The 13,016-nt window shown below is 37.9% G+C and overlaps 1 protein-coding gene across 1 annotated transcript; it reads right to left on the reverse strand.

The window, feature by feature from the left end:
- Positions 1-4,263: 4,263 nt before the first annotated feature.
- LOC126597174 (probable 1-deoxy-D-xylulose-5-phosphate synthase, chloroplastic) lies at positions 4,264-8,308 on the reverse strand. Its single transcript, XM_050263943.1, has 10 exons — positions 7,928-8,308; positions 7,646-7,777; positions 7,380-7,544; positions 7,110-7,260; positions 6,363-6,634; positions 5,982-6,255; positions 5,433-5,740; positions 5,005-5,286; positions 4,623-4,907; positions 4,264-4,513 (listed from the first exon to the last, which is right to left on the reverse strand). Exons 1-10 carry the CDS (start codon positions 8,051-8,053, stop codon positions 4,364-4,366), a joined length of 2,145 nt encoding a protein of 714 aa, XP_050119900.1. The 5' UTR covers positions 8,054-8,308; the 3' UTR covers positions 4,264-4,363.
- Between the last annotated feature and the right edge of the window lie 4,708 nt (positions 8,309-13,016).

A 13,016-nucleotide genomic window follows, 5' to 3' on the forward strand; every position in this document is an offset into this window, starting at 1 on the left:
CGGGGGCAGCCCACCTTTATCTTGGCACAAAAAGCTAAGCAGCCAACGCCACTCACGGTACTCAGAAGGAATGCCTAGTGCGATATGCACCTTCTTTATATCTAAAGAAGTCTTAGAAGCCGAGTTGAATTCCAAATCTACAAGAGTAAAGGAAGACAATTAGTAAATCAGAGAATAGCTTAGCAAAAGTACAAAGTATCAAAGGGACTGAGCAGTCTACTTACTGGAGATGAAAACTGTCAGAACACGTAACTCGAGAAAGGAATCAAACTCCCATTTTTCGCTAATTTCCAAAGTCTCCTTGGCCCAATCATGGTTTCCCTTGCTCGAGTAGCCAAAAAGCCTATGGCGAGATCGCAGTTGCCCAACTTCTTTAATGTGGTCGATGTCAAAGAAGTACCAAAATTCGTTGACAGTCAAATCCAAGTAAAAAAATAGGCTTAGATTAAGGAACTCCACCATCACACGAACCGTATTCGGAGAACATTGAGTAAGGGCACACTTCATGGAACAAAGCACATCTTGGAAGAAACACAGCATGGGAAAAGTAAATCCCAACACAAAGTAATAGGGGTGAAATTTGATGGCTCTCTGAGCCCCATTACATGGCTCATGACTGTTATTTTCCTTGACGCACTTCACACGCACCCCAAACTGAATGACATGCCTATAAGCCTTAAGAAAGTCTCTAAACGAGTCATCTGAGCTAATTTTGAAGTGAACAGCCTTGAAGTAGCCCACCTTACTCAAGGGCCCACCTTGACAATACAACGGTGGTACATCATCATTACCCTTGTTACTTGAAGAAGACATGCTCAAAGAAACTCTACAAAGGCGCGAGGAAAATTCGTTAGACGGCTACCCACAAAAAAAAAAAAAAAGCAGTCAACACAAATAGGCCAAGCCCAAAGGCCCAAGGTCCCTCTCTCTTTCTCTCTTAAGTGCACGAACTTGAGCCCAGTAGCAAAAAAAAAAAACTCACGGCCCAAGCCGCAGGAGCCCAGCAATCGCGTTAGGCCCCACAGCCTGGCCTAATACATTGTCGACTTGCAAGCCTCACGACCCAAATCAAATGGAATAAGGCTGGCGCCCCGCGTCTCATCTCTCTCCCTTTCTCGCATGGGCTAAGGCCCAACTTAGCACCTCTACACTCCTATCAGCTCGGCCCAAGCCGAGCCGCTCCTGGCCTAGCCAGCCAACGTCGCGCCAAGCCACACACGGCAACAATCTAAACATGACTTCCCAACCATCTTTTCACGCTTTCTCAACCCTCGTCGAGCCAAATTTCAAGCCCTGAGGCTCCCAAAAATTACGAAGATAAGGAAAAATTAATCTTTTCTTACCTTGGTGTGGCGTGAATATGAAAAAAGCAATGAAAGACAGTCCTTTGCACATGCAAGTGTAGAAGATTGCTAGGTGAGGGGGAACAAATATCCTCTAGCTTTCTCTCTCTTGCAGGGTAGAATAAACTACTCTCTAAAGTTGATTTAATAATCAACTTAAGTAGACTTAAATAGACTTTAGAAGTAATTTATTTCCCTTTCCTAGAATGATCTAATTTCCAATTAAAGAGGGAATATACATCAAAATAGGAAACAATCCTATGTTTCCTAAAGCAAGAAGATCTCTACACCTGCTGCCCTTTCCTGCGAGCAGTCGCATTTGTGGAGCCAAAAATAATTAAGAAAAATATGGAAGCGACAAGTGGACTTTTGGATAAAAAGACAAAATTACCCTTGAGGGACACCAGGACTTCCACGCGCATGTAATGGACAATAACGACTCAATCAAGGTTAAAGGTGATCAAAAGGGTATTTATTCAAAATCTCTTTCATCAATCCTCATCAAATCCTCCTCACAAGGTAACCCCTAATTATTTTTTTCAAACTAGGATTAATTAACTAATTAATTGATTAATTACCCAATTAATCGATTAATTGCCTAATTGATTAAAATTACATTCAAATCACCACCATAAGTGGCCGGTCCCTATTTCTCCAAATAGTGCCCGCCACACCCTTAGCCTCTCATTCTCTCCAAAATCTAAGTTCATTCTTCTCCTAAAATACTCTAAACACTTTCTCTATCAAATTCTAACTTTGGCATCGGAGATTCTTCGGCCAAAACCCTCCCCATTCATCGTGGGTGCGTGAGGTTCTTGGCCTTAATCTTAAGTGTTAATTGTTTTGCAGGTGCATTTTCGTCCAAGAAGAAGAAGGCGAAAATTTGCACCCACAAACATCTAGTTTTAACATATCCTATTGGGATAATTCATACTTCTGAACAATGTTTGTCCTACTTCATCAAATTTTCAGCACAAAATCAAATATGAGAAAATGAATTAAAATTCCCAAGTCTTGTTCCACTTCTTTTATTCCCACTATCTTGTATAGTATGTATTTTTCTCGATACGAGCAATAATTTACACTAAATTAATCTAAATTAGAAAAAAAAATTATTCAAACTTGAGTGCAAAGGGCGATGAGGTAACTAAAGTTAAAAATTCAAGATTGACACCATGCAAAGACTTAGACCAATTCCAACTCATGGCCTAAAACCTATACTAAAACTTGAAAAAATAAAATAAAAAAAGCCAAATTTCGACCAGGTTTTAACCTAGAAAATGGTGTGGACTCCCACCAGTGAGAGTGAAACTCGGTGCTTGAGCGCCAGACGAAGGGTTGCGACGCTCGCATGCAAGCGACGCGCCAAAGGGACAGACTGGCATGGCCCCTCCCACATGGGCATATCAGCCACTTGCGTCAGATTCCAACGGCTAGTTTTTCAACCAACAGCTGAGATCAACTGGCCATTGGTTGATCCAACGACCTACATTCAAATATTTTTTGTTTGTTTTATATTTATATATTTATTGAATCTAATGGCTGAGATCGAATATAATCAAATCTAACAGTAAAAAAAAATTTAACGGCCCAAATTTAAATCCAACTGCTAAAATAATTAAAAAAAATATTTAACTCAAAATTCACCAAAAAAACTCTATAAATACCTATGTATTTGTTCAAACATCCACACAAAACTCACTTTTCTCCTACAATTCTTCCAATTTTTCTTTCTACCATTTCTTCCAATTTCCAAATTTTTCAAGGTGGTAAAAGAGCATATTAGAGGTCGTAATTGGACCTTTGAGGACGATGTTGCTTTATGCTTGGCATGGGTTTCTATTAGCGAAGATGGTGTCGTGGGCACGAATGCATGTGTGAGCTTCTGATGAGGTGATAGACTGTGCCAGCCTACGACATCTATCTTCTTTGCAAAGTAGTGGTCGTGATGGACAACTGCGTTCAAGATGCTTTCAAAAAGCTCTCTGCTCATCCAATACCGCCTCCGAAAATCATGATGAGGATATCTCGGACGTTCAATGAAATAATCTTTCATCATCCGGTCATGACACTCTTCTCTATCATGCTGCACAAAGCAATGTCCCGTGACAGAATCACGATAACTAGATTCGGCATGGTGCTCATATTGCATAAGCAAGTTTGCAAATTTGGCTTCTTCATTGTTCATTTCTACATCCACAATTGCAAGGCTTACTTGGTATTGTGCCATCTGCATTGACAAGCTACGCCTTCTTCTATCACCCATTGATGAGATATTGATGATGTTGAAGGTTTGCGTTTCATGTGTGTAGGTTTGTGTTTCTTGTGTTTTGTATGTATTTGGTATGTGTTTCGTGTGTGTCATGTGTTTCACATGTTTGGTGCGTTATACATCTCTATCATGTGTTTTGTATGTGCTTCATATCTGTTATGTGTGTCTTGTGTGTTTCATGTATTTTGAGTTTATACATCTCTATCATGATTTTCATATTCTTCCATAGTGTTTCATAAGTTTCATGTATCAATTTAGTGATTTTTCAACATTTATCGGAATTTAAATATTTTTAGGTTAAAATGTTCATAAAATTAATTTAGGATAATTTACATTTTTTTTATAAAAAAAAAAGTTAATTTAAAAAAAAATAGCCTAAATTCATTCTTTAATAATCTAGGCTAAAATTTTAGGCCATAAGGGTTGGAGCAGAAGAACTGTTTCTAAGTTAAAACCTATATTGTTTGGGCTAAAAATTTTAGGTTTTAGACCAAGGGTTGGAGATGGTCTTAGAAGAGTTTTCTTCCAGTTAGAAATCAGTTCTTGCATTTATAGGACATGTTAAAAGCTCACGTACCTCAACTAGTTGGAGCTACTAATTGATGAACTGGATTATTTAGGTTTCCTTCAGCTACCTAATGCTACTCCTTGCTCAGATGTGGACTTTTTATACAGATGGAAATAGAGAGGATTACAGTTTCGGTTTTGTATACAGAGAAAAAATGGCGCTGCTTTGTAATTTCTGTTTTCATGACACTATCTCCAGGGCCTCTCTTGATTGTCCAAGCATATTGAATACTGTTGCTGCAATGTGTGAAGGGGTGAGTCCGGCTTCGGCCAATTGATCAACAGGGGAACCGTGGTCAATGTACCGGTCAGGAAGAACAATCGGTCTCCACTACAAGTTATAGACATCAATGTGAGTTTTTCAGGAATTTGAGTATAATGTTAATGCAAGTCATTGAGACATCATACTAAGTATGTCGTAACAAACGACACATTCATACCTTGAGTTTTCCATCAAGAAGGCCATCGAGGGCCAGGAAATGAGCAACGTGAGAACCAAACCCTCCGATGGATCCTTCTTCGACGGTAATCAAAATCTCATGTGACTTCGCAAGGCTTCGAATGAGAGCTCGGTCCAGTGGTTTGCAAAATCGTGCATCAGCAACTGTTAGGCGCAAACCATGGGATTCCACCAAAGAAGAGGCAGCCAAACAGCTCTGTACTGCTGCTCCGTAACCCAAAAGTGCAACTCTTTCCCCTTCGATCAATATTCTTCCCTTTCCTACCTGTAGGCAAATTGCCAAACATTCAATTATCTTGTAAGTATTGAGACATATGTTTGCTATATATATATATATAGTAGTAGAGACTGCTGAAAGTCACCTCGAGAGGAGTGCCTTTATTCCCTAGTGGCAGCTCAACGCCAACACCATTTCCTCTTGGGTATCGGAAACAACTTGGCCGGTCATCTATGGCAGCAGCAGTGGCTACCATATGGAAAAGCTCTGCCTCATCAGAAGGGGCCATCACTACCATGTTAGGCAGACATGCCATGAAAGTGACATCAAAAGAACCAGAATGCGTAGGACCGTCAGCTCCAACCAGTCCAGCTCTGTCCATAGCAAATCTAACCGGAAGCTTTTGCAAATCTACGTCATGTACTACCTGTGGCATGAACGCAGAAGTCAATCTTTAAGTTTATATACTCTTTCAGTAATATTCTGACTACCTAAGAATAGCACCGTATGAGTTTTTTGAAGGACGATAAAAATGATGGAAGAAGTCAAAGATGAAAGAAACTAATAGCTTGCCTGGTCATAAGCTCTCTGCAAGAAAGACGAGTAAATTGCACAGAAAGGTTTTAGGCCTTCACAGGCCAGACCTGCAGCAAAAGTAACTGCATGCTGTTCTGCTATTCCAACATCAAAGCATCTTGTTGGAAAACGGCGGAGGAAGAGATTCAACCCTGTTCCACCTCCCATTGCAGCATGGATCGCAACAATATCTTTGTCCGCTTCAGCTTCGGCAATCAAAGCCTCTGCAAAGTATGTTGTGTAAGATTGTGTACTAGCACTGGCCTTGAATTGCTTTCCGGTTGCAGGATCAAACTTGGCCACTCCTGCAATATCAAAAGAAAACTACTTTATTCATCTTTCATTGACTTTATCCAAATTAAGCATATGCAGACGACATGAATGAGATCTTTTTAACTGCATTAAAGACGCTCAGTCTTCCTTCTATAGCATTATCAGCGAATAAATTGTTTCCATACAATAATGGATTTAATTTCAGAAAATAATTCAATGAATAATAATGCACTCGTGTGCTCAACTGCCTCTTCGGAAAGAAATGTATATTACCATGGTACTTGTCTGCCGCTTTTTCTGCATACGGATATCCCCGGCCTTTCTCAGTGACAAGGTGGATCAGGACAGGACCCGTTGTTTTGGTAATTTTAACCTCTTTGAGAATGGAAATAAGATCATCTATGTTGTGACCATCAACTGGACCTATATAATATAATCCAAGCTCTTCAAATAGTGATGAACCAGTACCACTGATCATTCCTCGAGCATACTCATCAACTTTTGCTGCCAGATTATGCACAGAGCCACCAATTTGTTTGGTAACTCCCTGCAAAAATCTCAAATCAAAGTTGAACCCTAATTAGACTTGGCGCATTTTTGGAATGCAAGTGTTTTCTTTATGCTTAATTATGTTTAGACTTCAGTATTACTTACCTTGGCAACCTCTCTTAATTCTCTGAGTGGCCTGTTTGATTGTAATCTACTGAGAGCACTACTCAAAGCTCCTACTGGCGGGATGGGTCCGTCGAGACTGGCAGTAGGTAAAGAAACCTGCTTATTGTCATTAAGGATAATAATCATGTCAGAATCAAGGTACCCCGCATTGTTCATGGCTTCATATGCTTGTCCTGCTGTCATGGCACCATCACCTATTACAGCAACTACATGATTGTTTCCTCCCCTTAGATCCCTCCCTACTGCCATCCCTGCATTTTCAATAACATCCCAGATTATAAAAACCAAAAACAGGAACGGACCTTGCGACCTAAGAATGTAATCCGGACTCTAGAAATTAAATAGAAGTCAGTAAAAGGAATCTGATTTTTCCAGCGTGAGGATGATAACATTTTTCCATGGCATTAGATGCATGATGCAATATCAATTCGTAAATAGTTACATGAGAGTATAGTAAAAGGAATCTGATTTCTTTCATATAGACAATTATAGACATATTGTTAAAGTTAGGTTTCTAATTTGTTCTAGAATAAATAATCTTATCATTGCAGTCTGCAAAACTTACCGAGGGACATTCACTTGATCTGATCCCGATTGTTAAACGGAAACCTTTTACCTCATATCATCGGTTAATATTCTAATCTTAAACTCAATTGCTAACCAAAAAGGAACACTAACAAGTTCAATACACTTGAGTTGTCAATGTTGAGCAGAGAAGGAAATTACCCAAGCCTGCAGAGATAGTGGTAGAACTGTGACCAGTGCCAAAGCAATCGTACTCGCTCTCAGAGCGCTTAGTGAAGCCGGCCAACCCATTTGTCTGTCTCATGGTGTGCATCTTATCTCTCCTTCCAGTCAAGATTTTGTGTGGGTAAGACTAGACAAATCAATAAACAAAATTCACAATCAAACATGGAAAAAGTTGAAGTTATCACATCAAAGCTTTTTCGATATCAGAAAAAGAGAGCAACCCAAGAAAGAAGGTGAGGTTGAAACCTGATGGCCAACATCCCACAAAATTCTGTCCTGAGGAGCATTGAACACATAGTGAACAGCCACAGTGAGCTCCACAACACCAAGGCTTGAACCCAGGTGTCCTCCAGTTTTAGAAACATTGAAGATCACATCAGACCTCAGTTCATCTGCTAGTTGCTTAAGCTCCTGAATTCAACAGTTAATTACCACAAACAAACAAGAAAAATTAAAACCAATGCAAATATATATTAAAAAAAAAACTAAATTAGGATAAAAAGGTTATGTACCTTGACAGAAAGATTTTTCATGTGAATTGGATAGTTGATGGTGTCCAATAGAGGAGTGGGAGGTCTCTGTGAGTAATACTCCTCTCTCTCTGACAGTGATGCACAAATCCCGCTTGGCCCTTTTCTCATCACCTGCTCCAAATGATAACAAAAAACAACTAAATTTTTTTTCTGAATGATGAAATTGACATTTTAAACAAAACCCATTTATCCAAAACTCAAATCATCCATGAAATGAGTGCCTTTTCTGAAATCACAGGAAAGATGCAAACTTTTTCTGACCTGATTGAGCTTCTGCTGAGATGGGCATGGCAGAGATGTTCCCACAGAGAAGAGGGATTTCTGAGCATCTGCAGATGCTGCTGATCTGCTGATATCTGCAGGAAAAGAGAATGTGCAGAGAGCCATTGCATGTAGAATAACAAGGAATGGAGCTCAAGAACTTCAAGTTTGTGATAAGAGGGGAAAAGAAGAAGAACCCAGAAAAGGGTCTTGAGAAATGAAGGTCTCTGGGACTCTCAAGAGTTTATCCCATTGAAACGGTGATAGTGTCAGTGGGAGTTACAGAATAACATATGAAGAGAGAGAGAGAGAGAGAGAGAGAGAGTGGATGGTTGGAAATTAAGAGCCTTTTTTCAACGACCAAAAATGGTGAGTTTGTAACTGTTATTACTTCCATTCCATAGCTTTGCTGTTTCTGGGTGACTGTTTTGCATGGGCATTCATTGGACCACGTCATCAGAAATCACAGGAAGGATAGAGTGGATGATAGGTATGAATACACCAAAACATTTTTCAAATTGTGTTGAATTACTGACGTGGCTATCCCAGGATTTGCCACATCAGCAATTTAATAGTTGACAAATTTTGTAGCGTATTGTGTTGGAGATCAACTATACACCAATGCAAGAATGCCATGTACTGAAAATGAAATGAAATGATGTTGAATTGTTGAGTTGATTAGTCATACCAAAGAGTTGAAATAAAATGCTAATAACTAAGACATTTATTATATTAGAGCATTACAATTTTCCCTAGAAAAACAATATTACCTACACTAGGAGTGGGAGAATGGGCTAAGCCTCACAATAGGTTAGCCATAATAATATGGTTCAAATTCACGTTTAGTAAGAATCGAATCTAAAATCTCTCACTTATAAGGGAAGAGGAATAGAGAAATTTTATTTGAACCCTGCAATCTTATCTCTATACCCATTGTTTTTTTTTTTTTTTAAATTATATTCCCATTTTGCCCTAAATAAAAAATGGGTGTAGAAAAAAATTATTGAATTAACAACCGACAAATGGGTGGGTCACCATAAATCAAGAGGGATTGTGGAGTTTGGTTGCTGGAATAGGAGGAATGTTGCCAGAGTTGGATTAGATTCGTAAGAGAAAAGAGAGCGGTTATGATGTTGCAGACGACAGCAGCCTCCACCTCCTCCTTGTCGGCCGCCGTCGAGTAGTGGGTCACCACTCTTTCTCTCTCAATTTTGGTCTCTCGTTGTAACTATAAACCCTAATAGAAAAAAGTATGGTGCATACTCAAATTCACCGTTGCCACCCCCACCCAAATTCTCTATTTTTTCACTTTCGTCCATCATCATACCCAAAATCTTTAGAAAAACATCAACCCCATAATCAAAAACCAGCTTAATCCACAACTCTCTATCTCTCTCTCTCTCTCTCTCTCTCTCTCTCTCTCTCTCTCTCTCTCTCTCTCTCTCTCCCCCAAGCCACAATCGGCGAGCTTAATTATTAGTTCATTGAAGAAAATAAAATAATCGGAATAAGATCCATCCCTGTGGAGGTTTCTCAGAAAAACTGAACAGCGGCGAGTAAGCATAAAAGGTCGACGACAGTTGTTGCTGACGTGCCCGGGTTTCTTTGTTTTTTTGAAGTTACTTTTTAGGGTAAATGGGAAGTTCATGAGGCAAAACTTTTAAGTTGGGTGTTGTGAGATAATATTTGGGTTCAAATAAAATTTCCCTATCACTGGACCATAGTACTCAGTAGCCCCTCTTTCTGTTGTTAGAACCAAACTGATCACGACAGAGTTGTCATTTTCCATGTTCATGGTTAAAACCAAACAAATCATTACAAATTCGCCTTTTTCTTTTCATCGTGGTTAAATTTGAATGGATCATGAAAAAACTGTCTTTTCCTTGATTTTTGCAATTAAAACCAAACGAATTACGGCATAGACACCTTTTTTCTTAATTTTTTCAATTAAAACCAAACGGATTACGATAGAGCCACCCTTTCCTTAGTTTTTGCGGTCAAAACTAAACGAATCACGACAGAGCGTCATTTCCTTGATTTCTGAGCTTAGAACCAAACATATCATGACAAAGCCGTCTTTTCCTTAATTTATGCAGTTAAAACCAAATAAATAACGACAGAGCCACCTTTTCTTTGAATTTTGCAATTAAAACTAAACTGATCATTGGCAGAACAACATGTTTTCTTATTTTGCAATTAAAACCATAATGATCACAACAGAATTGCGGTTATAGCCAGCGGAAAGGGATCCTCTCCGGATTCCTTCATCCTAATCAACCAAGTTCGGGGATCCGGGCTATTAAAATTTGATCCAACGACTACAAACAGGGGCTCACTTTAAAAGTTATAATAACTTTAGCTGTTGGATCAAATTTCAATGATCCGAATCTCCAAACTTGATGAATTAGAAGGAAAGGATCCAGAGATGATCCTTTTCCATAGTCGGCACCCTGTTTTCTTATTTTACTCTGATGTTTGTTTCTTAGCATTTTGGTCTCATGGATGTCGAATGATTTATATTTTGGTCCTACAGCATCCCCCAACAAGATTTCAAATTTGAACTCAATGCTTAAACAGTTGCTTCATACATTTTGCAATGTGTTGTTGATCGGATCATATTTATATATATTTTTACTTCAAATTCACTCGTCTTTTCTTAGTTAGTTCCTTATATTTTGAGCTATTTACGTTTTTTTTGTGTTTATAGGATTTGTTTATGCAAAGAAAATAAAAATGGCACAAATGAGTTTTAAATAATAAATTCATCGAAAATTGCTTTAGTCGTTCTCATTTTGTCATGGGTTATTGGTAGAATTATGTCACGGATTATAGGTCATGGAAGTTAGGCTAAATTTATTAGGTATGCATTAGAAATTATATGGCATTAGAAATTATATGATATATCTAAAATTGAAGTGTTTTGCAGTTGGTGAGTAAAGAAAAGAAACATAAAGAAGCTGCCTTTGCAGCTGGAACAAATGGAAAAAAAAGGGATCCAAGAGACAGCAAAACGTGAAAGAATAAAATAAGGGAAGCTGCCTTTGGGCAGTGGAAAAATAAGAAGAAAAAGGAGAATCCAAGGCATGAGACACGGGGGAACAGATTTTATCCTTGCCTTAGCCACACCTCTCCACCACCATTCTCTCCAAATTCAGCCAAAAATCACCCCTAGCCACACCACCCATCAACCCTAAACATTTCCATACCATTCCCCATCCATTCTACACCATAAAAACCACCCAAAACCGTCCAAAACCTCTAGTGCCGCTGCTTGCAAAGAAGGAGGAGTGCTTGGAGTTGTGCTAGCCATTCCATTGGAGTTGTTGGAGCATTCTAGGTGTATTCTACTTTGTTTTTCTATGTTTAATATCAATTGTTTTTGTTTAATTGCAAGTATGAGGAACTAAAACCTTACTTAGCTAGGGGGAAGTTCGAAGCCATGAACATGCTTGAAATATGAATTGATTTCTTCCAATTGTGATTTAATAAGTTGTGAATGCAATTCAATTAACTACTTTCTCCAAAACTAATTCTTGTATGTTGATTAAGGATGCATATTTAGTTTTCATGCATGAATTTGATGCTAGGATATAAATGAGTTTCACCTAATCGTTACAAGTTTATATTCATTAGTAGTAAAGGTTGCTAGTCACAATCACGTTAAGTAAATTCTTGGCAAGAGTATCATGCTTTTCATAGTTACGAATGCCTCGTCAATGCTTATAGTTTTCACAAAGTTTAATGATCTTTGATTGTATCTCTATTGTGCTTTTCACGTAGGGGACTTTTGAAGAATGTTTTGAATTGTTGTATGCGTTTTCCCGTCCAATTCAATAACTTAAGGAAAACTTGAAGATTAAAAAAGTGATGTTCACGGTTAATCTGGAGTATTGAAATTCACAACTTATTGAAAGAACAACTGAAAATTAATTTAGGTTGCATATGTGTCATGTGTGGAGAAGAACCCTCTAGCTAGTCCGTCATTTATCATTTTACCTTAATTTCATGTTTTTGTCAATTCTGTAATTTAATTAAGTTTAATTTACTTTTCATCAAAACCAAACACCCATCCATTATTAAATTATATTATTTATTTAGTTTTCTTTATTGTTAGTCTTTTAATTTAATTTCCGTCCATTTCAGTTCCTAGTGTTTAATTTAATTGTTTCCATTATTTTGAGTCATTTTAAGTGTGTTTCGAGTTATTAGAGTTTTTAGCCTAGTTTTGTATCCTTGAGTCTTGTTTAATATTTTTAAATTAATTTAGGATAGATTAGCAATCCCTCCTAATCCCCGGCCTAGAACGATACCCTACTTACATCTATACTACAATTGTCAAAAAGAGGGTTTAATTTGTGTGTCAAGTTAATTCTCGCACCAAATTTTGGCGCCGTTGCCGGGGATTAGTAACTTTGCTAATCCCTTTATTTTTGTTTTTGTTTATGTTTATATTGGTGTTTGTGTATTTTACTTTTGATATTTGATTTATTTTTCTTTCTTTGATTTTAGGTTCAAATGGAGCCGAGGGAAATTTAAAGGAAAGATGCGTCCGGCTAAAGACGTTAAATCAAGCGCTTCTTGGGAGGCAACCCAAGCATTCAACGAAGGGAGACTTTGGAATTGCTAACCCAATCAGCTTTGCATTCTTCCACCATTATCTTTACTGCTTTCATTTTGTTTTGTTTAGTTAGTTGTGTTATTTGGTTGATTTCTGTGAGTTTGTGTTATTTAGTTTAAGTGTGGGGGAAGGTTAACCAAAGTCTCTTTACATTAATTTACATATAAAAAAAAAAAAAAGGATAAAATTTAAAATTAATGAAAAAAAAAAAACATAAAAAAAAAAAAATTTAAAAAAAAAAAAATTATTAAAAAATAAATAAAAAAATAAAAAATACATAAAAAAAATTACATAAAAAAAAAAAATGCAAATATTTTACAATAATGTAAACTAATAGTATTCATTGGTCGGGTGGTGCTTCAGTAGTAGGCGGGGCTTCAGCAGTCGGCGGGGCCACAGAAGGAGGAGGCAGCAGAGGTTGATCAGTTGGAGCTTCACTACGCGGTGCCGCTCCAGAAGACGAAGGCAGAT

The sequence above is a fragment of the Malus sylvestris genome, chromosome 13 (genome assembly GCF_916048215.2).
Source record: "Malus sylvestris chromosome 13, drMalSylv7.2, whole genome shotgun sequence".
Classification (NCBI taxonomy): domain Eukaryota; kingdom Viridiplantae; phylum Streptophyta; class Magnoliopsida; order Rosales; family Rosaceae; genus Malus; species Malus sylvestris.